This window comes from Dermacentor albipictus, chromosome 10 (genome assembly GCF_038994185.2).
Source record: "Dermacentor albipictus isolate Rhodes 1998 colony chromosome 10, USDA_Dalb.pri_finalv2, whole genome shotgun sequence".
NCBI classification, from domain to species: domain Eukaryota; kingdom Metazoa; phylum Arthropoda; class Arachnida; order Ixodida; family Ixodidae; genus Dermacentor; species Dermacentor albipictus.
Genome location: NC_091830.1, coordinates 12665787 through 12693209, shown reverse-complemented (window position 1 = coordinate 12693209; position 27423 = coordinate 12665787). Strand labels below are relative to the sequence as shown.

Below are 27423 nucleotides of genomic sequence, written 5' to 3'. Positions count from 1 at the left end.
GGGGCATGGATAAGATAAAACAAGAGCTTTGTGGCGCAACCCACTAATCCCTTCGAAAGCACCCATAGCGCTCATATCACCCATTCATCAAATAGCATATACTTTTCCCTATATCATATATTTAATGGTGTGCGTATTAATATATGGACGTAGTTAGAAACTAGTCTAGCACCGCAGCGTGCATTTGTCTCCCACCTATTCATAAGGCCCACGTACGTGTTGTACAGCAGCCTGCACCACAAACACTAATGCTGTCAATTGCAATAACTGCAACTGTAGGAGGCAGGTGCGTCCAAAACTGCAAACCGTTCCCTTTATATGCTTTTCTTGAAAAGCATACTTCCAAGAGTTTTCTTTAGATAAGTTCTTGAATAACACTCAAAGATGATACTGCAAAGCTGCACCTTGCAGGCACTTAACACTGGCGCGTCGGTGGCCCTTATACACGATTAACCAAACCTATGAAAAAATCTTATTTGCAAGGGATGAACACTCGCAGCTCTGGCGAGTCTTCCTCCCCAATGAGGAGACGGCTCAAGGGGCCAAATTTGAAGATGTAAAGGAGCAGTAAATGCCTTTTCAGCATTTACCAAATTTTAAATCAATTGCTCGTAAAGCAATGACAGGTCAAACCCTTTTCCTTTCATAGAAAGTAATGCGAGCACACTAACCTCAAACAGTCGGAAAATTCTGTTAAATACCGGACCGCATCAAAAACTTCCCGAGCACATGTCTACCTCACCAAGTTCAGAAGAGATTTTTGCTCTCTTTCGGTGAGGTACACGCGCGAGATTAGTGAAAGACCACACAGTTTGTACCGAAATGCATCCTTTTATTACACTCTTTTATTTAGAGATGTTGATGTACAAATAGGGGTGTGAGGCATGATCAAACTGCTCAAGATATAGTCAAGTTCTTTAGAATGTACAAGTTAATACACCGTCGTGGCAGCCGCCCCAAATGCCCCTCCCCCCGCCAACCTCCTCCCTCCCCCACTACCTGCCCAACCTGCCAGGCAGGTTGGACAGCGTCCAGTCACAAGTTTTTGATAACTTTAATGGGATAGTCAATGACTAAACAAGCAAATGACCAACAGCTTGTCAGAACAAGCGATTAGTAAAAGGACTGGTCACAAGTGAGCCAATCGTAGCTTAGAACCGCCACACAGATTTAACTACCAAAGCCAATTTTGCACTTAACATTACCGACCCATGATTCTGTTCGATGAAGCGCACGTCATAGCAGATGGGGCGCCAGGATTGGTGGCCAAGATGCAGACGATGAGTGAAAAATAAGGAAATACAAGAATGGCATCCTTGGGATGTGTTGCAGAAAACGACAAGTACATAGCTCTCAACATACAGGGAGGGGGAAATGTATAATGTCCTAGAATGAAAACATGCACAATGAAAAGTTCACAATAAAAAGAAAATATGGCAGCAAAAGAAGCTCCCAATCGGTCAACTAGTCAATAACAAATTCTAAGAAATGTAGGCAAAAATGCTGCAACTCTTTTGAGCATGCCAATCGTTGCTTACTCTATGGCCACCATCCGAGATTACAGCATGTAGGTCAATTCCTTTGAACACGATTACTAACACCCAATAAAAAGCGGGCGACACTCCAAAGGGCATTTGTCATGTACCCAAGCGTGAACATTACCTTTGCCCTGTCAGATGTGAAAACAAAAAAAATGGGTTTAAAATTTGTTTGCGAGGTGAACAATGAAAAATGACCCATTTTTTTTTACACGTCCCCAACTAAGCAACAACTCAACTTTCAAGTCCACACAACCAGCTAAGATGGGACACCCGCATATTGCCGATGCGCCTAGCATGCTTGGGTCTTCAGTGACCACTCAAAGAAAAGAAGCCTGGGCTTCGAAACGACTTGCACCCGTCAGGAGTCTCCCCTGGAGCCCTTCCACAACAAGTTATTCCCCCTCCCCAACCGTCGCACTTGTCACAAAAGAAAAACCGGCCCCACGCAACAAGCACTGCGCTCGTAACCGCAGCGGAGCTGCAGGCTTCAGCAAACAACAAGAGAGCCATTAGCGTCACGCCTTTGATCAGACCCAGCAAAAAAACAGGAAAAACCAGGAAAACAAAAGGATGAATGCCAGATTTCCAATGCACAAATGAAAACAACACCTGGCCCCATCCTCCACAGAGCCGCCGCTTGTCTTTTTCTCACCACAGTCCATGATGAACAGTGTCAACGAATGAAACAGATGTGGAACCAGAGCCACCAGCAATGTAGCAGCCCAGAGATCCACGCTACAGCAGCAAAAACATGACCGGCATGGTGTTTATCCCCCCCTTTCAGTGCCCAGACTTGCTGCACCACTAGAACCCTCGCTACACTCATCTCCCCCGAGACCGGTGGCAGTGGCCGCTCCACACCTCACCTCTCGCCCCGAAAAGTGTCACGTGGTTGAGAAAGGGGGGCTGAAAGGGGAGGAGAGGTGTCCATCTTCCATGGAAGCGCACGTGAGAGGGTTTGAAGGGGGGGGAGTAGCCAGGGGAGGTAGCCATGAGCCGGTGCGTGTCTACTTTCGTGCGGGCGGAATCTGCTGCATGGGCGCGTAGCCACCACTGGCCGCGTACGTCTGCTGCTGCTGGTAGTACTGGTTCCACTGCTGTTGCTGCTGCTGCTGCTGTTGCTGCTGGTTTTGGTAGTACTGATTCCACTGCTGCTGGTACTGCTGGTACTGCTGCGGGGTGGCCTGGCCGTAGGCCGCAGCCGGCTGCTGCTGGGGCGCTGGTGCGGCTTGCCCGTACGCCGCCGCAGCCGGTGGGGCGGCCGGCTGCCCGTAGGCCCCGGCGGGTGGGGGCGCCTGCTGGCCATAGTGCGGCTGCGGCTGGGGCTGGGGCTGCGGGGGCGGCGGCTGCCCGTAGCCTGCGCAGGTAACCCCGAAAAGCACTCGCGCTGAAGGGGGCAGTCAGGAAGACAGGGGGGGAGGAGCACCAGCACCAGCGCATTCACCACGGCTGACGTCTGGGCTGTGGTGGCAGGGGCCAGCCTGCGTGGCACAAACACAGCCCCCCATGTGGCCATACACACCCGCAATTGAGGGAGGGGGAGAGGGGAGGGGGGGGGCCAGGCACTTCACCTAGCACCGCATGCCTGGCCGCAAGCTCTCTCTACGATCTTCCGAGACCAGGCAGTTGCGCCGCGCAAGGAACGTGCCACGGGTAAGCATGCGCAACACAGGACGTGTCACGAGCCTTCATTTTCACAATTCTTGCGATAAAACTGAAGTGATCCGACTAACATGTCATCATTTGTGCAACTTCCTTGCAGAATTTGCGTACTTTTGATTTTCTGTACTCTGCGCAGGGGGGGGGGGGGGGGGGGGGGGGGCTTACGAGTACTTGAATATAGCAAACAGAATGGGTTAGCGACTTTAAAGAGTACTTTTGCAAGCAGGGCAGATAGCGTGCACAAGGTTTAAAATGCATCGACAAGTTCTCCATGCCCATGCCAAGCTTGGAACACTGCAATTGTAGTGTATTATTCCATTACGAAAAAGGAACCGGGAAGCTGTGTAGGGTGCCTTCGCCCAGTAGCACTGCGCAGCAGTAAGGCTGCAATGACATCGCAGGTTAGTCCGAATGCCTCCGTCGTCTGGTAAGCAGGAGCTTAAATAAGTCCCGGTTTTTCTTCTCTGCTTTAAAAAGAAAGGCTAATGACATTATTCTTTTTGAGCAGCTTATGCCTTCCACCAAAATCCTAGCAAGAAACGTGCACGTTCCCAACATGCTTCATGCACCCCAGAAGCCCAGCAGAGAGAAAGGAGTTGTATCTGTACCTTGCTGGCCGTACGATGGGTACTGCTGGTTGTAACCGCCGCCATAGCCACCGTAGGACTGGAAAAAAATAAAAAATAAAACCAGAATTTTTAGCCTTATAGCCAGCTGCACCATCCCCCAGCAAAAAGCTGCGTACAATTTCTGGAGGCTACATTTGGTCCCATGACCGGACAATGAGGTTGACGGCTGTGTGAATCAAGTCCTCCATCTTTCTGATGGCACTCGCGATACTCCACTTGGATGGCAACAATCCCTCGCACCGTATTTGCCCGAACGTGAGTAATCATTGGCATTGTGTTTAAACAAAATTTTGATTCTAGGGTGTTACATGTGAAAAGCATGATCTGATTATGATACATACTACAGTGGGGGACTCCGGCATTTTTTGTACGAACTTTTTATTGTAAGCACTTTTTCTCTAAGTCGAGAAATACATTTGAAGGTAGAATAGGCTATTTCAGAAATGTTTTTGCAAAGCTCCTTAATGCGAAGTTATTGGCAATCAAACACACCCTTTGCGGTGTTTCCGCTCCTTCTCCAATGATTTGCACCGCGAAGGCTAAGGCGAACCGGGGTGTGCCCACAATGCTCCACGGCAATGACTGTCACCTCGGTGTGCAGTTCAAATTTGATTTGAAATGTTTAAATTGAAATGTTTACTTAGACACCACAATTTTTAATTTTGACGCCTACGACGTGTTAAACGTGCCAAATGCAGTTGTCCTCGGCGAGCCGCAGCGCACTCGGCCAGTGAACTCGTTGCAGCACCCTGCGGTGGCCACGACATCTACGCTACGTAGCAGATTGCAGCCACATGCAACTGCAGCGTCGGCTTTGTGCACGACGACAGGGCTATAGTGTGCGCTTGTGTTCATGCGCTCCTGCCTGGCTGTGCTACGTGGTGCGGACCGGCTTTGCCCTGCACCAGCTTGACCGACGAATAGCAGCCACACCGAACTTGAGCATTTTGAAGCACAATCAACAGATCATTACGAAAAGAAGTTTGCCATGGCGTCTAAACAGGAGCGGCCAGGAGTGCGTGTGGTGCGTGGGTCAAGGCTAGCGGCAAGTTCGATTCCTATGTGGTTGGTTGCAGCTAAGCGCGAGTAGACGATAGCCTGCTTCTTCAGGAATTACGGAATTATGAATTATGCTTACTTCAGCCTGTTTATTAAACTGCGTAAATAAATATACACACTAACAATAGGAAGAAGCCCACTGATCCAAACACACTTCTGGATTTATGTCAGCTATTGGCCAATAGCAGCCACGTATGGGGATGTGCTATATTATGGAATAAAGCCCCCCCCAGAAAAGCGCGAGGAGCAGGCCAACGTTGAAAAGAGAGTTAGAGAGAAAGGTGAATTCACACGCTCCACTTGCAAGCTCCACACGCTGGGCACGACTGCAAAATTTGGCCGAGACGTTCACAGCAGCGTGCGCTGCCTGCAGACTGTTTTTCACCAAGCCCGAGGGGTAGTTCAGGGCCCTTTTAATGTGCATCTGAATCTAAGCACATGAAGCCCTGTGCATTCCCCCCCCCCCCCCCCCCCCTTCGAAGTGGAGCCACTGTGGCCAGGAGAGAACCGATGACCTCAAGCTACACACCTCGAGAGACGCCGATGGCTACGTGGCGGGTCAGGTACGATGTTGAGTCAAGCCAACGGAGGGAATGACGGGCAATGTATAAATTTGCCAAAACTTTGTCCTTTCGCCTTGAAACGACTTTGTTAATTGATCATCTTCAAAACATAGCACTACCAACGCAACAATTGACAATGATTATGCAGTTTTGCAGAAGCTCGCTGCCTGGCTATGTTATGAAACTACGATTGCTAGGAAATTTATGAAGATGAAAGTGTAAAATATATTGGAACAAGATAGTCCGAAGCCCCCAAGCAGCTTAGGCAAATCATTGTGCCACCCATTGTTCCCATGGTAGCTGAACGACTGCAGCGCCAAATTTCTTGTCTAGCCATTCTTTTACCGAACTCCAGTTTCCGAGAGTTCCAAGCTCACCTGCTGCTGGGGTGGCATGTGGCCTTGTGGTGGTGCGTGGGGGATTGGCGGTCCGCCCCGGCCGCCCCCGTAGCCTCGAGGTGCTGGGGGCCCGCCCCATCCTCCTCCTCCTCCTCCCCCCCTTGGGGGTAGGGGTCCACCCCTCCTCATGTCTCCACCCCCGCGCATCGAGGGCCCCGGGGGTGGTGGCGGCGGGCCACCACGGCTGCCCATGGGAGGGCCCGGCGGTCCCCCTGGGGGCCCGCCCCGGTAGCCGCCTCCCCCTCGGAATCCTCCCCCGCCACGGTACGGCGGGGGTCCTCCCGGTGGTGCACCATAGCCTGCAGCAAAAAAAGATTGTGCAGTTTGAGGTCTCGAAATTGCACAGCGAGTTATGAATGACGGCACGGTGGAGGAATACAGGCGCATACACACTAGCAGAAAAACACGGGCGGCGCGGAGCCACCGGCAAAACGCAGCTGCGGCAGAGTGGCCACACCAACTGGCCGCTAGCCGCTGCAGCAGTCGCGCAACAACAAAAAATTTCGTCTCTCATTTTCTCTGCATTAGGTGCTAGATGTCGCACGCTTCTTCCTCCGTCTGCTGACAGATCGGCACTGTGTTTCCGTTCTTTGTCCTTCATACATAGCGCGAGTAATGTCTTATGAAGTTGAGGACGCCATCGCAACTGATCATAATCATGCTCCCTTCTGTTGCAGCGTCACTGCATTCAAAAGATAAGGAGAATGATGTGGAGGGTATCACCTCCGTGTCCTTGTATTCAGGGTCTGTCGCATCATACAGAATCGGATACGGCACACAGCCTCCAAAAACCTTTCTATCACGACGTCGTGGTTTAGGGACGTCATTGTTAAAAAACAATCACAAACCGTGACAATCAAAACGAGGACAAACGAGACCAAAACAAGCAAAAGGTTTTGCCGCCGCTGGCACACCATGCCCGTTTTTTCCACTAGTGTGTCTGCGCCTTGCGAATTGTGGCCACCTGAGGTTCTGTAACATGCAACCAAGTCTAAGGCCGACACAAGTTCTTGCATATCGCCTCCATAAAAATGTGCCCACTGCAGTACAAGGTCACAGCCACGGCAATAAACAGAACAAACAAACGAACAAAAAAAGCCTACAGGCAATAACTAACAGACACCTTCCATCCCAGTTATTTAGAGTACTGACATATACATTCAAAATGGTCAAAACACAAACGCTTCCTACATGTAGGACTAGACTTAAGCAGCTACGAAAGTGTCAATGCGAGGGAGAGAAGGCTGGTGTGTCGTCAGATAAGCACATTAGGTCTCCAAAGACGCGGGCGACATGGAGTCTGCCTGGCTACACCAAACGAGACGACGCAACATCAGGGTCTCTCCTCGATCGGCTATGCAGCAAGAGCCAGCACTCTGCCTTCCATTGGCGGCACGAGTGTCTATGCCAAGCAGCTGTGCGTAAACACTGGCCTGAACGGAACAGACAGTAACCACCAATCCCGACTACATAACTATCACTGCACACCGACAAATTCTGAGTTGCCTGACGGTGCGACAAAGAGCGCCTAGCCGATATTCTTCATTACGCCAGCATTTTGAGATACAGTCGGCAACCAGGAACTCGGACGCCACGGGGAACATGAATAAGTCCGAACTATCGAATGTCCGAAGAAAACGAACGTAACCAAAAAAGGTCAATTTATTTACGTTTTACATCCCTGTGCAGGGAAGAAGTGGTCGATTCGTTGCTGCACGCATTTCTGCTTACGTACAACCAAGTACGCCTGTACTTCTGACAGTTTCATGCTGTCGATCTATGCCAATGCAAGGACTGCAAAGGCTCGAATCTGCATGTGAAGGCTCGGGAGCACACGACACATCATCACCATCATCCGAGTCGGAGTTTCTGGTGGTGGGAGCACTTGCTCAATTATTTTCTCGTACGGAACTGCGCTGTCGACGTCTGCAAAGTCTTCAAATGTAGAAGCGGCAGAAATCGGCACACCGAAGCCTAGCAGGTCACGAATGATGTCTGCATTTGAGCATGTTGTGGTAGGCGGCAGGTTCAGGCTCAATTGTGAAGTCGTTCAAACTGAGACTCGAGACTCTTTCAGAGTCGGACTGCAAGGGCACCGTTGGTGCGATTTTACACAGCCTGTCGATAACTTCACGAGAAAGATTTCTTGTAGCCAGCAGAGTGCTGTCTGGAACGCGAACTAAACGAACAAGCACAGAATAGCAGAACGGTGTCCGAAAGGCAAACTCAAACAGAATGGTGAGAGCAGGCCATGCACAGGGTTGCCGGAACCGGATGTAATGATTGCGATGTTGATGCGACCTATAATTCAGACAGAGCCTCCAAGATTGGCATTTGCAGTTACATCTCTGAGGTATAGCGCTGCAACCAAGGCAAGGCCTCAGGTATTACCGTCTGATGTGTAATCTCATACGCCATACTTGATGTCTTGTTGAGGTTGCCAGAGGAGACCATGGCGGCAGAGTGTGTATGCTACAGCCTCAGACGGAGTCCGGACAATTGAATGTAGAGCTGGCAGCTGCCCGAAATATCGGTCATCTTTACACAATAGATCTATGGGCCATTGGCGGTGCCGCAACTCTGCTAGAATTACGGAGCATGTCCGGATTACCGGCGTCCGATTTATCGGTTGGTGACTGTACTACAATGGACTCTAAAGGGAACCTCAAGGGACCAGGCAAATTGGCTCCGTTTATCAGGAGTTCCATTTATACTAATAGACCTACCATGTGGTGGTGGTCCTCCACGGAAACCAGGACCGCCAGGCGGTCCTCCTCGTTGGAACGGTCTCCGTCGGTCAAACCCACCTGCAGTAACAGGCACTACTTGAAGCACCACACTTTACTGTGTCCTGGTTAATGCACAAACACTATGGCACCGCAAGTAAACAGATTTTTCACCAACAGCCATTTCATTCGGCACTTCGCCAGGCACACTACTAAAGTAATTTCATCTCCCAAGTAGGTCTTCGATTCGTCACGCTGGACTACCAAGGACTGCCTGAGGCACTACTATCAGCCATTCAGCGTAGGCATACACTTCTCGTACAGTCTCGGGCAGTACAGAAAAAGAAATCAGAAACGCTGTCTTGCTTATCCAGTTTGCTGGCCTACTCTATCATGGTTGGGAATGCTTGTGTTGCCTTCACTGCAATTTTTCGTGCCTGCTCGCTTTACAGCAACAGTGTCTCTCGTATCAAGGCAACCCATAAGGGCCATGTCACAGAATCCATCTGTATCTCCACAAGATAAAGCAGCGGATGACAAATCGTAAAAAGAAAATTGCCATCTACATTACAGTAGCACAAAGCTACAAAGGATATCTGTAAGAACTTTCTCCGAAACTGAGGAACCCTAATAAATTTCATTTGCAGCTTTATGCTACTCGAACACATAATAGCATAACTTTTTGATGAGGGCAAAGCCAAAGAACAGACAAGGACAAGTGCCTGTTCTTCAGTTTTGTCCTTGTCAAAAAAGTCGCGCTGTTATACTCTCAATCACACAGAGCCACCTAGCCCATTCTTTCGTGCTTACAGAAAGCGCGAAATTTTTTTCTTCCTTTATATAACTTCCCTTCACATTGCAGAGTTCCGCAGAGCTCATCTTGTTCCTGATCACAAACAACGTTGCCAAGGCAAGTCACGACAACCATAGGACAAAGAATGCAACCAGCCAACATGTCTTCTGCCCCCCCTCCCCCCCACACACACACACAAAATCGACCCTCAGCTGCTTTCCCCTTCCCAAAAAAGGAAACTGGACTAACCACGGAAGCCAGGCCTAAAACCTCCACGGTCGCCACGGTCACCACCGCCGCCATAGCCACCACCACGGTGGTTGTTGTCGAAGCCGCCTTGCCGGAAGCGCTGCTGCGGAGGTCCGCATGCCGCCCGGCCTTCTTCGTTGTACTTCTTCACGAGGGGCTCAGCCTCCTCACGTGGCAGCTCCGTGAAGATCACCTCGTCAAACAGGCTCCCTTGCTCGGGCATCACGAAGTTTGCTGCACACACAGGGCGCGGCCCGGAAAGCGGGGCACGGCAGACCACTGTTACAACACCACACGCATCGACATCACCACTGACCCCGCACACACGCTACGTACGCCGTTCCCAACGCCTAGAATGCAAGCTGCATGCCCTCATGCAAGGTAAGGTGCGCAGAAGCAACTCCAAAATGGGCCAGTATAATGCAACTATTTCTACCGCTCAATTCTATGCCTCCACAGACAGTTCACAACCGACTGATCCCATCGATAATGCTATCTGACCACCAATGAGGCATGAAAAGGAGTGGCGATGCAAGAGAACTGTTGCATTATCCTGGCCCAGATCTCGTGGCAAGCCTACCACTGCACGACAAGCATGCCAAAACCACTCTCCAAAACTGCGGGTACTCCTAAGTGCACACACAGACGCAGACACCCTCAACCGACAGGTGGAGTTTAATCGCACATTTGGCGACACGGAACATGACAGTCAATAGACCAACAAGAAATTTGGGTTCCCGAGATTGGAAAAGCCTCGCACAGCCAAGATTTCCCTGGGACCCTTCCTCCTTGCACGCATCAGATCACGCTGCAGCTCACTGCAATCCAGAGGCATTCGCACGAGACCGTGAAGCTTGGGCACCCAACTCTTGGCTATGCTTGGCAAAGTATGTCGAACCTCGTTATAACCAAGTCGCATCAGACATGAAAACACCTTTGTTATATCCAATTACATGCCGACATCAACAACAAACTTTCTAGACTTGCTTCATTACATCCTACATTCATTACACGTTGATGTCGGCCACAAACATTCCAGATTCACTCTGTTATATCGAGGTTCAACTGTGGTGGGGGAAGGTGGGTACCATGCTGCTGCCACTGTTGCCTAGGGGCTCAGATGCCCTACCAGGTGAGAGACAGAGTAGGCGCGAGTAAACGAACAGTGTGCACCTTTCATCTCAAGGACGGCAATGTCCGGCACGTCCTTCCCTTCCTCCTTTTCTCGCTTTTGACACCGCCTGAGGAACTCTTCATCTGTGGGCACTATCACTACGGCTCGACGCTTGAAGCCCTCGAAGGGGCGCATTTTGCGCCGCTGTGCCGTCGGGTACACATTGGTCTGAAATGAGGCACCACGCAAAAAAAAGAGAAAGCCAAAACACCCCGGGGTCAGCCATCATCCAGCCGTGGGAGAGTCTGGGGCGCGTACACATAGGCGCGAGACAGAGGCGAGTGAACGCGACAAACGGAATAGCCGATCGGAGCGGTGGTGGACCTGCTCCCAACTCACCTGGTCGAGGATGTAGTTGCGCGGCGTCTTGGAGGCCATCTCAAGCAACTTGTTGAGACACTTGGTGGACTTGTCGATGAGGACGTCCCAGCGGCCGGAGTAGTTGCGTTTTCGCGGCAGGCCCATCACCTACGACAAAGCCGCAATCCTTCCTCACTGTGCACAAAGCCTGGCCAAACCCTGTTATTCGCAATTGCACTTACAAGCAACTGGAGCAACTACATTGACATTCATCACGACAAAGCCTCTTGGCAAAGACGTTGATCCCTGCCCCTGCTGCCTGCATTAAATGTTTTAGGTTTAGCCTTTTCCCGGAAGCCAATCAGCAAGTGGAATTCCCTCACCAATGTTACTGTGTCAACCACACTAGTCAACACATTCGTAAAGAGGGTTCTTTGGGGTTAATCTGCTAATCTTAGAATTTTAAAAACATTGTGGAAGCCAAAAAAGTACTAAACTTTGGCGAATTACACTAAAAATTGGTCGATTAATCAATATGTTGACGGTTTATTAAATACTCATTGACTGTGCTGTAATTACGTTAACAGGCACTCTGTTCCATAGCCGCATCAACAATGATCTGTGTCCCAGACAAGCAGAAATGTTTATGAAGTTTTATCATAAAATGTGCACGTAATGGAGGTTGAAAATTGGTTGGCATTGTGCATTCATCTACAAGTTGGTGTCGCTGCTGCCCGGGTTTGTCTGTAGAGCCCATGGCAACGCAAGAAATCGTGCTATGAAAAAGCATTCAGCGAATCCATTTGTATCATTCTTGAAAACTGGTTTTACCCTAAACAACGTGCAAATGAAAAATTTTTAAATCTTCAGCGCCAATACAACGGTAATAAAGTTGACAGATATGCGCTTAGAAATTACTCTCGGTGTTGCTGTTATTTCCATAAATGCACAGTTTTCTGAAACACCTTGTGGAAGTCCTGCACAGGCTTACAGTATTTGTAAAGAAAAGAAAGTCAAACAAAGGGCAGTCATCAGGACAACAAAAACGAAGAACCAGGGCATTGCACGAAGCCAAACTAACATCCACTCACCTTCATCTTGTCGATGATGTTGTTGGTGCCGAGGATGTTGTACTTGCGCTCGGGGAACTTGGCTGTGTACTCATTGGCCCACGTCGTCTTGCCGCAGCCAGGCAAGCCACACATCATGATCATCTGCAAATGACAAATGGTCAGTCGTAAACCAAACATTTTATTTAAATTATCATTCTAGTAATGGCACAGGAAACTTGCAGATAGATGAAACTGGCTAACTGTATGTGGTTATCTTGAATATGAGGTCTATTTTTACTTACTACCTCATTTTGTTTTTGTTTGATACATGCTTCCCTTACTTTTCTGAAAAGGTCCGATAAATATCAACTTGCTCAGGTTGAGCTAAACAGGGTATCAATGGCTTCTGCACAATTTAAATAAATCCAATAAGACCAAACTTGCTGCTCTGTATAGCCTTGTGGGGTCTCAAACGGACCCAATGCAGTAGTGCGATCACAGGGGCATTTATTGAACTTTTCCTACACCAATGCTAGCTAGCCAAATCACAACCTATAGGACAAGCCGATGGGCACGTGACGAATTGAGGAAAAGCGACCGGATAGCGAGCAAATGTTTGGCCCCATGCTTGTATGTCGTGTGCACGTGTGTACATGTTTGCGGGTACAGTCAATGCAAATGGTGGCGTAGTCTCACGACCGTGTTCACCCATTCTGGTGTCCTGCTACTAAGCCTTTCGCAGGACATCCCCGCAAACAGCCAGCAAATGCGCAAAATGTTTACGCAGCTGGCCGACCCGAAGAAAAAGAGCATGCAAGTAACCCCGCCGCAGTTAGGTGGCGTTAGCAGCAAAACACTCGCGCCTTCTCTCGCACTAATCTGCAACCACACTGACTGCTAAGCAGAGAGGCCGGATTACAGGAGACACGAGAGCCATGCGGGGAAAACAACCCCAGGGGATGAACAAGAACCTCCTGATGGAGTAAGCCTGGACCAAGAGTTGCGATACTTCGCAAGGTTGATTCTGATAAACCTCGAAGTCTACCGACTTGTTCTACAGACAGCCATCGCCTGTAGCATTGTGCCACACACACGGGTAACTGCAGTGGTGTGTGAACCTACCTCGCACTCCGACTTCTTCTGTGGTCCAACTGTTCCACGTATCCTTTCATCCAGCGGTACACAGCCGATGAATGTGTAGCTAGTGTCGGGCGGCTTGAACCAGGGCTCCGCCTGGAACACGCATGCCAAGCAACAGTCACAATTCGAGCCATACAGTCGTACCTTGTTTGTTTCAGGAGGCCTGAAAACATCACCGTACTTCTTCAGGCATATGCGCTAACGTAGGCAAAAGTAATTGTGATCGGGTTGTCTGTGCCCAAAAGTGCTTTCATTAGGTCCACATTATTATTACTTACAGCGCACGGTTTTTTAAAAACATGGATCGGAAGAGTAAGTAATAACAATGCAGACGTAGCGAATCACCCAGTTAGCTACCGTACTGCAGTTGGTTAGGTCCGGCATTATAAGCGTATGCACAAATAGGATCGGGTCTAGGTGAAAAACACATAAGCATAATGCTTTTCTGATAGCCCAGCTAACATTTTTCCGTCAGACTTTGGTGACTACAGGTGCATTCACACGTAAACGCAGAATGTGCAGTTTTTCTTGCTGAGCATGTGACATTTTCGCCGCCACAACACATACCTACAGCTGCGGGTCAACAAACATTCACTTCAGTGAAACCAATGTATCAAGTGTTGCATTTCTGATTTTATTATAGCAGTAGCGTACTAAAAAAAAAAAAAAGCATGATCGACCAAATTTTCACATTTACTTTGTTGCATCAGATAATTTTGTTACCACACAGTCGTGCTTTTCTTATGCATACAGTCGAACCCACTTATAACAATATTCAAGTGCCACAAAAATTCCATTGTTATCACCGATAATTGTGATAATCAGGTTGCATGAAAAAAAGTCAAAATGGGGGATGGCATAGCTGTTCCGAGAAAACTATAATGGCAGGGAGGCTTTTAAAAATGCGGGAACACCGACGTGGCAGCATCTCTGCTTGAGAAATCCAGAAGAAATGCTGGGACATGATCTACACAAGAACCTCATCACATACTTCCAACTGGCTTGCATGAGAAAACCGCATGTCCGGCAGCCTCGCTTGCTTTACACGAAGCTTGCCAACATTCTTCTCCAAGGCATCCAGTGCTCCACGTAGTGAAACAGAAGGTGCCCCGTGGGGACGAGGTTGGGGCAGCCTGCTCTACTGCGTCAAGCGCTGCCATTGTGGCCCTCACTGTCGCTATCCAATCCAAGCACGTTCGCAACGATTGCCCCCATCGATTAGAAGCACTTCATTTCCAAACCTATAGCAGTGCGCTTTCCTTTCACCGGCAAGATCATGCATTGCCGATGACCAGCGGGCAAATCAGCCACCTTCAGTTTCAGCATCGAGTCAAACAAGGCCGAGATACAACATGGCCAGGAGCAACTTCGATGCAACGAACAAAGACAAGCATGTGTGACTTAATCCATTAGCAGAAATGCGCAGAATGAGGGCCATGTAATAAAGAACCAACTGCAAGGGCCCAGCAAGCAATCTGGAAGCAGCATAGGCAGCGTTGTCGGTGCTGTTGGTGCAGTCCATTCGTGTTTCGGAGGAGTGGAAGGGCGACAGGAGAGAAGTGCGCAGCGGCAGCTAGGGTGGAGGGCAATCGTGCAGCGGCTCACACTTTTTCACTTTTCTTTTCAAGGATTTTGCATGCGGACACCCAGCAGCCAGACTTCATCCTTATAACTGATAATGCGGCATGGGGACATAGCAGCAAGTGGGTTATTTCCCAAAGAAAACCTATAAAAGTTGATGGTGCAGCAAATTTTCATTGCTATAATCGATTACTGCTAAAACCAGCATCATTATAAGTGGGTTCGACTGTACATACGGGCACACATCTTTTAGGTGGGACCCACACACAAGTAAAAGTCCACACTTGTACGCTGCCCCTCCCCTCATGGGGTACTCACCAGCTGCCCAAAGTTGCACTGAAAGGCACAGTTCTTGGCCAGGACGTGGGGGAACAGTGCTCGGCCCTTGAGCGTCTCCTTGAAGACTTCGAAGGCGGTGCCGAGATGCCGGCCGTTCTTGGCAAACGACAACAGCACAGGGTCGCTGTCCATATCCTGTTGAGGTGAGAAAACATGAGAGAAAGTTCGGCCAAAAGCACCACTAAAGATGTGAATCTGCTCCCAGGTGGTCAGGTGTGAGTAGAACACTGCTGCATTTTGGCAATAGCTCCAACTAAATCAGCCGTTCGCTAGGCTGCTACTTGTTGTATGACCCGATGTAGCGGCATAGCAGACGGCCCGGCCAGCCACAGCAAGTACCAAAACATCAAAACGGTCTGCTCCCACAAAACCAGCTTTTGTGTCGCGACTTCAGTACACATATCTCACCTGGGAAACAAAACCTAATCCAATTGGAATCTGGTGCCATACTGAATCACTAGAAACATCTGGCACTTGGCAAAGTTATCCAACGAGATGGTATTACGAAAGCCCAATTTGAAAAGCCTACCACAAACAAACCGTGCCGCCGACAAACTTCATGCAAACCGTGCCCCTGAAAACAACCATTAATAAGAGTAAAAGGCTGTAGAATACCATACCTTCCAAAGTATAACTCGCACCTCTTTGCAAGACAGTCACCCTCACCCCCTCACTTTGAGACTGTTTCAGAAAAAATTCATATCCACCTGTGTAAGACTCACTCATTTGAACTTGGTCAGCACTATGGAATGTGGTCACATTCACTTGTACACTGATCATAAAATATCTTTAACAAAACCAGAATGGCACAGCTGTCAGGGCAAAGCAAAGCTCAAGGAACAATTTTTGCTTTGCATGTACACTCAGTCACAACACTTTTGAGTATACCACTGTTAAACCGCGATGTGATTTGACCACAAATCAAACTGCGCTGGCACCTGAGCTTTCAAGGTTCAGCTTTGCAGAAATGCAGCCGCACGATGACAGCTGTAAATCCACAGCCCTTTGTACTTGGCAGTTATATAAATTTTGGTGCCAATTCTGGCCACGATAATAACGCAACTCCAACCTGCGAGCCAGTGAACTTGAAAATTCGTATAATTCCGCTAACTTGACACTGAGGGACAGAGGAACAGCACGCCTTTCCAAGTGTGCACACGCCTTTGATCCAAGATTATTGATGTTTACAGTGTCTTCACACTGTTTTTACATCAGCGACTTTTTCAGTGACTTTGGTGTCGCTCAAAAAGAGCTGAAATTTGTACACATTACAGGGAATTCGGGAAGTACGCAATTTCCCAAACATGCCAATGCTTTTTCTGCAAGCTCCCCCCCCATGCTTAGCTAGGAAGTAAATCAACTCACTGCCATGGCCAGAATGACGTCTCCTTCCGCAAAGGGTTCCCCATAGTCCTTGAACTTGCAGTCCACCGAGATTTTGCCTGTACCGCCGTAGCCGTACGACAGTGGTTCCTCACCTGCAGGAAGGGAGACGTGTTCTCTTCAAACACCTGCAACACAGCACTCCTGAACACTACCATGGACAAGATGCAGTGTACTGTGCCACATGAAGGCATAACGTGCGCATAAAACATATGCAAACCTATTTTCATAACAGAGCACTTAAAAAATTTCTAACTGGTTCACACCAGGTTCCGATATCCCGACCAGTCAGCTTTTCGATACGTCATCCAACATATCGTGTGGTGAGGAGCTGAATAGGAGAGGCCAAGCTAAATGTAATGTCACCAGGAATGGACTTTCCGAGTCATTTAGTATACTGCCCTCCGCACACTTTCTGTTTGTAACACCCATGAACAGCATCCTCGTCTTATAATGAAGTACACAAGTTCGCAAATCGAGTACACCATACAGAGTGCGCCGAGACAACGCTGAAAGCCGATGACTGGCCCTCGCATCCGCGAGGGTCACCCCAGCAGCACTGGGGGCACAGCAGCATTGCCGACACTTACCCAGCTGCATAGATGCGTCTTCGACGGAGAAGCCGACTCGAGCGACATTCGGTGTGGGCTCGTCCGAGGGCAAATGCGAGACATCCAGGTACTTTGTGATCTGTTTGAAAACAAAAGCAAAGGCACTGTCATGACACCATCACCATGCACAGAATAGCATATTGCCACATGCGAACTTTTTTAGCCAGTATTCGTTCGATCGATTATCAAGGCTATCAAGCTGTCGCTCAGCACGAAGCATGCCCCTACACCATCCGAAATTTGTTCAAGGCTTGTTCAGATAATAATAATAATAATATTTGGGGTTTTACGTGCCAAAACCACTTTCTGATTATGAGGCACGCCGTAGTGGAGGACTCCGGAAATTTTGACCACCTGGGGTTCTTTAACGTGCACCTAAATCTAAGCACACGGGTGTTTTCGCATTTCGCCCCCATCGAAATGCAAGGCTTGTTCAGACTATGCATGCATTGGGAATCGCTTTGACTGCAATGGCTACACACGTGCCGCAGCACAGCCTGCTAAAAGCCTGCACGCACACGAGAGTGACAGTGAATGCCATCATTCGACAAGGTTGCATGCTACAAGGCCAACACGGCACTTTCAACGGCATCGACTCGCCTTTGTCTCGAAGCAGATCTTGCCCTTGTTGACGCCGTAGCTGGCCCTTGCCCCGGCCCACATGAGGCCGAAGCCATGCTGGCTCAGGGACTCCGCCTCGTACCGGCTCTTGTCTATGCTCAGGTTCAAGTCAGAGTTGTCTGCACAGAGAAGTAACGTGCCACAGTTGACAACAGAATTTGTTCATGGCTAAAAAAAGATGAGCGTGCAAATGAGACGGGACAAGAGGAACAACTCGACAGAAGCCCCATGGACAGAGCACCTGTCCAGTTACTAGCCCAGCCGTCCCGTTTTACTCCACCTTTTGTTTTCGTGTCAAACTACATTGGTACCAGACCTGAAAGTACCGCACTACTTTTTTGAAACACTCAATTCTGCAGTCGGGTGTAGCTGTCGGGTGTAATGCAGCAAGGTTTCACGAAGAAACTTCTGAATGCAACTGCTATATCTATCCTATGCATACAACAAGCTAGGACACTTCCATACAACACACAATGACATAGTACAGCAGCAGACTGCAGCTTTGTAGTTCACGAATTCATGGCAGAAGACACTATTTTTGTATCCCTCTGTAAGGAGATCATGCAGCATAACAAAACCGAGCCAAAACCATCAAAGGACAAGTGTCAAAAACCAGGCAACAGCTTCCCAGTAATACCTCCCGAGGTTCACTGCTGTGAACACACTGGGTAACTCTACTGGTCAACGTTACAAGGCGTCTGGGTACTGTGGTGTGCAAATATGTCCGTGTGCACTCGGTAAGTCTTCAGTTTCCCTATGTGACAAGATGACAGGCACACTGACATGTCTTCCTTGCAGCTACGGCTATACCATCAGACATGCTTTGGCCAGCGTTAAAACGTAAAGTACTGCCTGTTCCGCGAAGTGCTTTCCTATGGATCCCGCATTCACAAGCCCCTGCTTCAGCACAGGTACGCTGCGTGTGGTGTTTATGCGATGCCAATTCTACTTTGCCGAAAGTAGGCTCGAAGGGAGCTGGAAAACAACACTGACACCATTTCTGGAGTGCCCGCACAATTGCAATCATAATAAAGAGAGAACGCAGGTGCGTGGCAGGAACAGGACACTTACACGTATCGAGCGTGACCAATGTCAGGTCGAAGGTGTCCTCCGGAAATTCCTCAACTTTCACCTGTGGAGACCTTGCCCTGCGTCAAGAAACAGCTCTCACCTCAGCATACGGAAGGTGCCAAAGAAAAAAAAAAAACACACAGGCGAGGACAATCAATTAGCGCAAAACAAAGCACTACAGTGGAACCTCATTAGTACCAACACCACATTAACAAACATTTCAGACCAATGGGGTTCTTCAATTTCTGTGTCATGTTAAAAACGCCTCAGTATTGTTATTGTTTCAAAGTAACAATTTCCAGCAGTCTCCTGAAACTTGTTACACCAAGGTTTCACTGTTTTGTGGTCAAATGAGGTCCAAACGGATAAATTCACGTTGGCAGATCAAAGTCAACACTCTACTCAAATGAGGCAGGCAGCGTACCTTTTGGTTAGAAACCACTAATGTACTACACAGGGTTTTCAGACCACCATGCGAATTCTATCCATGCTGCCCCTTTTATGTTCAAAGGTGTCCCATTCAAATTGCCACAACCGTACACAAAAACAAAGCTTCAATCACACTCAAGGAAATAATCATGGCTACAAACCCCATCGCTCAGAAACAAACAGCATGCATGTAGTCCAAAATATAGACTGCGGGAGCTCCCCCAATGTTATCAGCTCGGTGCCACTTCTACAACACAAGAGTTCAGCCGGCACAAACTTAGCTTATCACGAGGTTATCACCCATGCATTGTTGCTTCAGCCGTCCATTACCTGGTGCCTAGGAGCCTACAATGGCAACTAAAGATAAACGTATGCTTATCCACGGTACTCCCCCCCCCCATACCTTGCAAGATTAATTCATCAGACCGCATAGCATCCAGTGGACACCCAACTTTAGAGTCATGACTTAATTCAAGGAGCACTGGAACACTCATTGAGCATGGCAAGAAGGGATTCCTGCTCTGCAGATAGCACTCTTTTGAACATACAAGCTAACAACAAATTTGGTATGCAATTTTAAACAATTTGCACAGAGAACATAGGGACTGACGACATGTTCTTAGATCAGCGACATTGCTGCTGCCGATTTTGACTGCTTCAGGAACTTATACTGAATAAAACTTTTGTTTGGGCCAGTTGATTCATAGGTGAAAACCTTGACAAGCAGCGCAAAAAGCATCGACAAAGAAGAGACGAGTACACAGGACAGGCGCAAACTTCCAACTGTTACTCCAGAAGCCGTGTACAGACGCTTATAAATGCTCAACATCAACAAGCGCCACAAGTTTCCACAGAGTATTGCCTTTACCGTTAATAAGTTTGCGACTATCAATTGTCAAAGCACTGAGACCATTCAAATTGCACTTGTCTGATTTAAAACCTGCAATGTAAGCAAAGCAAAACTGGCAAGGGTGGACAGAAATGCCGATTAACAGACCCTCCAACTAAAATTGACATATTGCGAAATGGAGGAGAGGGGGGCGGGGCATTTAGATATTCATTGCATGAACTGTAGGTGTAAACCAATCTTCGAAAGCACTTAAAAAAAAAACGGAAGATAGGCTGGAAAGGCAAGTGTATGAGGCTTATCGCATTGCCAGGTGCATAAGATGATGCATTTGCATGGCTTCAGTGTCCTTGACGAAGAAGGAACTTTGTTTCCTGGATGGAAACGAGAAACACTGATTGTGGTCTATGTGCTTTACATTCGAGCATTTCGTATTAAAAATACCACCCATGCAAGTGTGCTGTGGCAGTATTTTACACGGTTTAAGTGAGCAGAAAATTCATTTAGGCAATGTTTGGATTTTGTTAGCATTACACAGGTTGGTAATACAGGGATTAACGTTCCCACAAATTTTATTAATGCAGTATTGCAGTTTAGGGGTGTGGAACGCATTTATCATATGGGCATTCGCAGGGGCTACGAAAGTATTTCAATGTCTGGGGCTTTTGTCACCAAGGAGTTATTAGACTGTGTTGCATGCATGAACACAAGTGCACCACTTACCTATTCCTCTGTGGGCTGGGCGACCTCTTTCGTTTGCCTTGCTGGACGGCGTTATCTGCGCAGAAGGAACCAAGAAAAGCCATGAGGAACTGGGCAAGGCGACTTGCCCGATGGTAAGGAATGATACCACGTAACTTTAAACTGTGGTGACTGCCATGCTATATACCCCAGACAAGTGGGCACTTCTTTAAATTTTCGTTCAAAGACCCAACTGCATAAAAAAAGGTGCGACTTGTGCACAAGCTTGAGGGATGCGAACTTTAAGGAGAGCTTTAAGGACAGCTGCTCATCCACCATTATTTGGATTCAATGCTGTCCTAGCAAGGCTGCCTTATTTGCCAGTAGCTTCGTCAGAATTAGGAGGCCCAACGTGGCCATAGAATTTCAACAGCGGCAGGTCGGGTTGGGATTATGTGAACTTGTGTATTTTGGCGCAGCCGATTCAAACTGAAGAGCAGCAGCATGGCAATTTAGTCTAAACTGTCTAAAATGCCGTTCATAGAACCCCGGGCTTTCACCTTTAGTCTCCCCAATAAAAATGCAAGAACATCTGCAGCCACAAGCGTGCAGATTACACAAATCCATGCACCAGCGCATCATTCACATGGTAGCTCAGCAGTGGCAGTGCCAGTTTTCCCTAGCATAGCATAGTTTCTTGTAGGAAGCTATGAATACAGCCACAGTCTGTTTTTACCACCTCTGCAGCTAGCACTGGAGCAGACACCTCCCCCTGCAAGGACGAAATGCAACCACAAAGTTGCTCACCCCTGCTGGCATCGCCTCCTCCCAGCTCCTCTTTGACTTGTTGCTCGCCATTCACTTGCACCGAGGCGGCGTCGGCCGCGGCAGCATCCGTGTCGACAGGCTCCTGCTTCACCTGGACTGGTGCCGTGTCCCCTTCCTCCTCCATGGCTGGGGCGCCGTCTTCCTCTTCCTCCAGCTGCTCTTCCTCTTTCACTTCCTCCTCCTTGAAAGAAGCCAGGAAGGAAGCACAATGCATCTCACAGCAGAGTAATCGAGCACCTATGTATTGTGCACTTTTGACTCACAGGCTCAAATACATGCACAGGTTCATTATTGGCCGCACACATTACGAGAAAAGAAAGCTTTTTTCTGTCATTGCTGATGAAGTGCAGCAGGTCGATTGTTTCGTGGAACATAACAGTGCCTCAGGAGAACTGCTTCTCGGCATAGTTGGTACTTGACAAGACATATTTGACCCAAAGAGGACCCACACAGAAAGGAGGACACACTGAGAACAATGCAAGCAGCCGCCCAATGTCGTCGGGCAGCACCCCCAACAGTTGTAAGTGCCGGCCATGTTCTCATCAATCTGCCGTTCTTTTCGTGTGCATCCTCTTGCAGCCAAATTTTCTCTTCGGCAGTAGCAACACGCAGTGCCTTGACGTCAAACAGAAATCCACTGAGTATGCGGAGGGTTCCATTGACAGTGCTCGGTCTCGAGCCATCGAGCACGAGACTCACCTGCTTGGACGAGTCGTCGTCTTGATTGCACCCGTCGTCACCACTGCCACCCTGGTTGGTGGCCGAACTTTGCGACTCGTCCCCTTCGTCAGTGCTTGTTATGGTAGCACCTGGTCCTGAGAAGACACCAAATTGTGAAGAGAAGCTATTCTGTGAGGCTAGACAGAGCCCCAGAAATACTCTCACTAGGTAGGGTACAAATACAAATGATGGATGCACAGCAGCACAGTTAATATAGGAAATGCAGCAACTCCAATCAACCACAAAGCAAACAAATGCAGATTACATACTGGGAATCAGTTTTAAGGCTAACTGCAAATGACATGTCACATACTCTAAATTGGTTATAAGTGTGTAGTACATACTACTGAAACAACCCTGGCAAAGCTGCAGTGCTGGTAAGTAGCCAATTTCCCAATTAACAGCCCTTAAAGTAACACCAAGGCGGATGATAAATGCACACGGTATGATGAGCAAATACGACGCATATCCAAGACCACCACAGGCACCATCTAATCTCTGAGGCAAGTTCCTCAACATTCCAGGTCCCATGTCATTTCTGACGAGCCTTAACTGTGCCACTTTTTTAAGTTTCAGTACCAAAGGAACATCTATTTTCGCTAGCTCTACGCGAGGCATACACTCCTATTTCAAAGACCAAATTTTGCACGGATGCTTTTCTCTATCTGGAGTGGTGGGTACGGTCAAGAGAATTTTTGAGCATTTTGCAGCAGTCAACAATGATGATTCTCAAAGATAACCAGCCTGACACTATTCATGCATGCCAAAAATGGTTTCAGAGAACAAGCATACATCATTACAAATACTTTCCAGTAAGATATACGAGACCTCTAATGAAAATATCACTACCATCATGGGCACGAACCAAGCTGATTTGCATCCTCGAAACATAAAATACCGTCCATCCCCAGCAGTAAAGCAAGCCACACAAAGGTACAAAATACTGAAGGTCATAGTCACATGTGGTATGCTGGATGACCAATCAATTTTATTTTTGGGCCTAAAGTCTTCTAGCTAGTAAAATGGCTAAGCTACAAATCCGCTGCGTGACAGGCGCACAGAGATAAACACGACCCAACAAAGGCGCTAATAGCACCAAAGGGTGTGAATTTCAGCATGCCGAGTGTGTGTTGTTGGTTGAGAAACATCTCTGCCCCCAAAACTATGCCACCAAAGGGAAGTACGAATGCAGGAAATGCCAACGCAGAATATACTGAAGCACACACAGCTAGGCCCAACCAAACTCTATCCTAAAACTATGCCGGTGCCGACTTTCCTAACTGCGGACTGCAAACATACACGTACGCGAACTGGATTGGATTAGCTCAATGACCCTCAAGCTCATTTAGCTTTAAGAATTGCAGGAGGTGCGACTGCACCCTTTGAATGGATGGATGATTGAGGCTTGAGAACACTATGGTAGTGCCAATATCAACCAACTCCTAAATGTACTACGGGTACAGTCGATGTTTCTGCAAGCTTGACGCAGAGTGAAAGCTTCAACGTAGCCAAATATCACCCACAAACTAGGTCCCTATCCTGAAAGCACATAGGATGCACTGCTAGACTCATTTCATTTGCGCAGAGGTCCTAATCTTATGGTTCAATACACTAGTTACACTCAAAACATAAAAACGGGTTGTTTACTCGAGGTGATTACTAGGGCTCATTCACACCGACAATTGACAGAAATTGCACTAACAGTTTGATCGCTTTTCTCAAAAAGCAACCATTTTGGACGAGCCACGGGACCACAGTTTCAGAACTGCTCAACCAATCACATGCGCAGGAGCAGGACCTGCGTATATGCTGGCGCTTATTTTACATTGTGATGGCATAACGAGAGACACTTCAGTGAGGTGACCAGCTGGTCGCACTTGCCGATATGAACATCGTCTTGAGTTGCTTTTCGTTAGGTTACCAACTCCTCACGTCGCGGGTGTGAATGAGCCCTTAGTCTCATCTCGGGCCGAGGGCAAAGAATTAGGCAAGTTTTGTCAGGATTATCGAGAGAGACCTGACGTCTTGTTTTGACGCTGCTAGGACCACACCGAGCTGTAAAATTGGTTATTTCGATTCTGCAGTTGACACCACAGCATTAGCCCTCGCGATGCACTGTCGACGCGGGATGCTATAAAGACCCAATGGTTCACTGCACCACAATTTACTTCTCCACTCTAACGTGGGACGTGACGCTGTTGAGAGACGCCGAGCAGACAATGCATTTATATGGGCGTTCGCCCTTACTACTGGCTAAGGAGAGTGAAACGAACCGTTGAGAAAGTGAATGATGAAGTGAAGCACCCCTGTCTCATTCATAGAAACGCAGCTTACGGTTGTTCCATTAGTCCATCAAGTGTGGAGCATCTATTGAAAGGATGACAAGAAGATGCCACGAAGACTATGCATCACAACGGGCATTCAGTGTTCCCATTAGCTAATAAGGGGTCCTGCAGCGTCCACAGCGCTGCAAGGAACTACGCAGATAAGAGTATAGCGGGCCAGCACAACGGCACATTGGAGACTTTCCTTTAACAGTCTACTGCACTTGACCCAAACAAGCCTTCTCTAGAAGAGGGTGGCGATTCCTGGTTGGTTTGCCTTTTAAAGGTTCTAGCTCAATGCACATTTGTTCCGAAGCGTCCGACGTTTGCTCCTGAATGGCCGGCGTTTGTCGAAGCTAAACCGCTCGAAATTTGTCGTCTGTTCGGATCTGATCGTGATCGAGGCTGCATACACGCGGTAGGCCAAACACCTGCAGTAGTACGCCAGAAGCAAGACGGCACTCTCATCACTGAATATAAAGCTTTAAACGGACACATTTCGTAAAACCACGATTCGCCGGCGCCTCAGTACCTCACGGAGTGCAAACACGTGTACGGCATCGCTGGCCTGAAATCGTACCCAGCGCCCTACCAAAGACTGCAACGGCCCTGCCTTCGTTACGAAAGCACAACTTTTTTTTTTTTTCTAAAAAGATTAAAGAAAGGACGCGTGCTTTATCACCGATCTCACAGTGAAGAGAATCCCGTTCGGCTCAAGGCCGCAAAGCGAGCGGCGCTAGAACTCCGAAAGTAGAACGAATGCACGTGACAAAAGATGCACGGGGACATTTTCTTCCGGCGCGAACGAACCCTTGCCGTGAAACAAAGTCGCCCGCAGCGGGCAGACGCAACTTTATTTGCCGACCCGCTGAGCGGTCGAAAAATGGCGGAAGGCGAGGCTGTGGCTTCGGAGCCGGCGCACCTGCAGAAGGCCTGCCGTGTTCCACGGGATCACGCTGGGCCACATCGCAGCCCATTCGAACGCCAGAGACCACGACAACCATCTTTCGCAATTACGCGAGTTCGGCGACGCAATTCTGGCGGAACTTTTAAAAAAGGAAACTCAATGATCGATAACGCGCCGGCATTAAAAAGGAAAAGAAAAAAAGCATATAAAAGAAGACCCCCCCTAGAATCGAATTCCCCACGAGTACTACCTACCTCGCCGCTGTGCAGTTTGCAACGATAGCCTGGGATAACGTTCGCGGCAACCCACAACAGCTATTGTAGCGGGCAGAAATCAAGAGGTGATTTAAATACGCGGCGCTGAGCGCGACCAACGCAAACGCGATTCTAGAGGCTTCCGGCACCGGCTAACGGCCATGCACAATCAATCCCCCGAGGAGGATCGCTCTGAAAGAAAGGCGACCTCTCATTATAAAACCTGCTCACCGCCAACGGTCTCCCAGGCGGGGGTTTGTATCGAACTTCGAACACCGGCGTTGGGACACAAAGGAGCGACTGTGGCAACGAGAAAACGTGAAAGCCACTCGGAACACCCCAAGCGGATGACCACGACGCTGACGCTGCCTAGCCACAATCCAACCGGTAGTCGGCAAAGCGCGCACGCGCGCGCGCGCCCGGCCACTTCACCCACTCAGGAACACGTTCGACGCAGTAACTCACGGCGAAGCAAACAATATCATCGCACAAGGCCAAAATAATAGTAACAAAACCGTCGGGTTAGGGAAGTGCTGCAATTTCGAATTGCGCTCGCTCCGCCAGAAACCGGCATGCATGGAAGAGAAGTGTGACGGCGGAGCCAACTTGTAAGGTCGCTTTGTCAATAGCAGCTGCGAGCAACACTGGTTTCGAAAGACACAAAACTTACCCCGCGCGCTCTCAGAACACAAACGAGGGCATCCGTCGCGAAGTAGTGTACGAAACACGCCAGATATGCGGGCTGCGAATACCCCCTACCCGAGCGCTCGAGAGCCCTAGGCTGCTACCTCCACTCGACGGTGAGCTCTAAGCCTAACGAACAGCCGCCAAAGCCGGTGCCATCACACTATGAATGGACGAAGCACAAGGCGACTGCGACCTCGCGATCCAAGTTCGCCGGGGCGTACTTGACGCCCGACTCACCAGCGTTCCCTCCGGACTCGCTCGAATCGATGGCATCCTGCAGACGTTTAACGAGCACCGCTTTGTTGCCCTTTGTATCTAGGCCTCGCGCTTGGAGCTCTGCCTTCAGTTCGACCACCTTGAGTTTGCCGATGTCCACATCACTCATCGTCGGCGCTCACGGGTCCACGGTGGGCACCACGAGAGGAATAGCACTTCGGCGACGCTCCGCGAGCAAGGGCCGTTTTTTGTGTCGCGTAGCGTTTTTGTTTACGAATGTCGCTTCCCGAGACACACACACACGTCTTTTTCAGAAAAAGAAAATGGCGGCCAACGAGGAACCTCGTGATTGCGCCGCGCTTTTTTGAAACGAGCACCCCGATTGGCCGCCCTGCACGCGCCCACCCGCGATCAGCCAATCACGGCGCATGTCTCAACAGAAAAGCGCAGACGCTACATTTTCTGCTGCGCAAGTTTTCTTCAGTCGTGGACCTAGGTGGCGCCTGCAATCAGCTGTCTTTTTTTAGATTTTAAACCAGCTGCAACAATTTTCTTCAATTCTTAACGCATTTAAATGGCTTTATAAGACACAATATAATCGCTCGTGGTAAAATGTTGTACTTACCACTAAATAATTG

At 48.8% G+C, this 27423-nt stretch overlaps 1 protein-coding gene across 3 annotated transcripts; it reads right to left on the bottom strand.

Annotated features, from left to right (window-relative positions):
- Window positions 1-811: 811 nt before the first annotated feature.
- Window positions 812-27117, bottom strand: LOC139050955 (heterogeneous nuclear ribonucleoprotein U-like protein 1). 3 transcript variants are annotated; one of them, XM_070527856.1, is made up of 18 exons: window positions 26807-27117; window positions 22377-22492; window positions 21657-21858; window positions 20892-20946; window positions 18893-18969; window positions 17801-17940; window positions 17180-17279; window positions 16572-16684; window positions 15186-15341; window positions 13269-13379; window positions 12186-12308; window positions 11134-11262; window positions 10794-10962; window positions 9621-9854; window positions 8579-8659; window positions 5832-6151; window positions 3812-3869; window positions 812-2898 (listed from the first exon to the last, which is right to left on the bottom strand). In XM_070527856.1, the coding sequence occupies exons 1-18, from the start codon at window positions 26952-26954 to the stop codon at window positions 2549-2551; spliced, it is 2682 nt and encodes an 893-aa protein (XP_070383957.1). In that variant the 5' UTR covers window positions 26955-27117; the 3' UTR covers window positions 812-2548. The 3 variants fall into 3 exon arrangements, with proteins under 3 accessions (XP_070383957.1, XP_070383958.1, XP_070383959.1); XM_070527857.1 differs by having other exon boundaries at window positions 22377-22486; XM_070527858.1 differs by having other exon boundaries at window positions 2757-3022; window positions 26807-27116.
- Window positions 27118-27423: the final 306 nt, after the last annotated feature.

Bases quoted from the DNA above. Each gene is read 5' to 3' on its own strand.
- LOC139050955 (XM_070527856.1), bottom strand. From the start codon at position 26,954: ATGAGTGATGTGGACATCGGCAAACTCAAGGTGGTCGAACTGAAGGCA. The intron at 17,280-17,800 runs GCGAGTCGATGC...GTTTTCAAACAG, and splicing joins AGATCTGCTTCGAGACAAAG to ATCACAAAGTACCTGGATGT. The intron at 8,660-9,620 runs GTTAGTCCAGTT...CTGTTACTGCAG, and splicing joins TTTTAGGCCTGGCTTCCGTG to GTGGGTTTGACCGACGGAGA.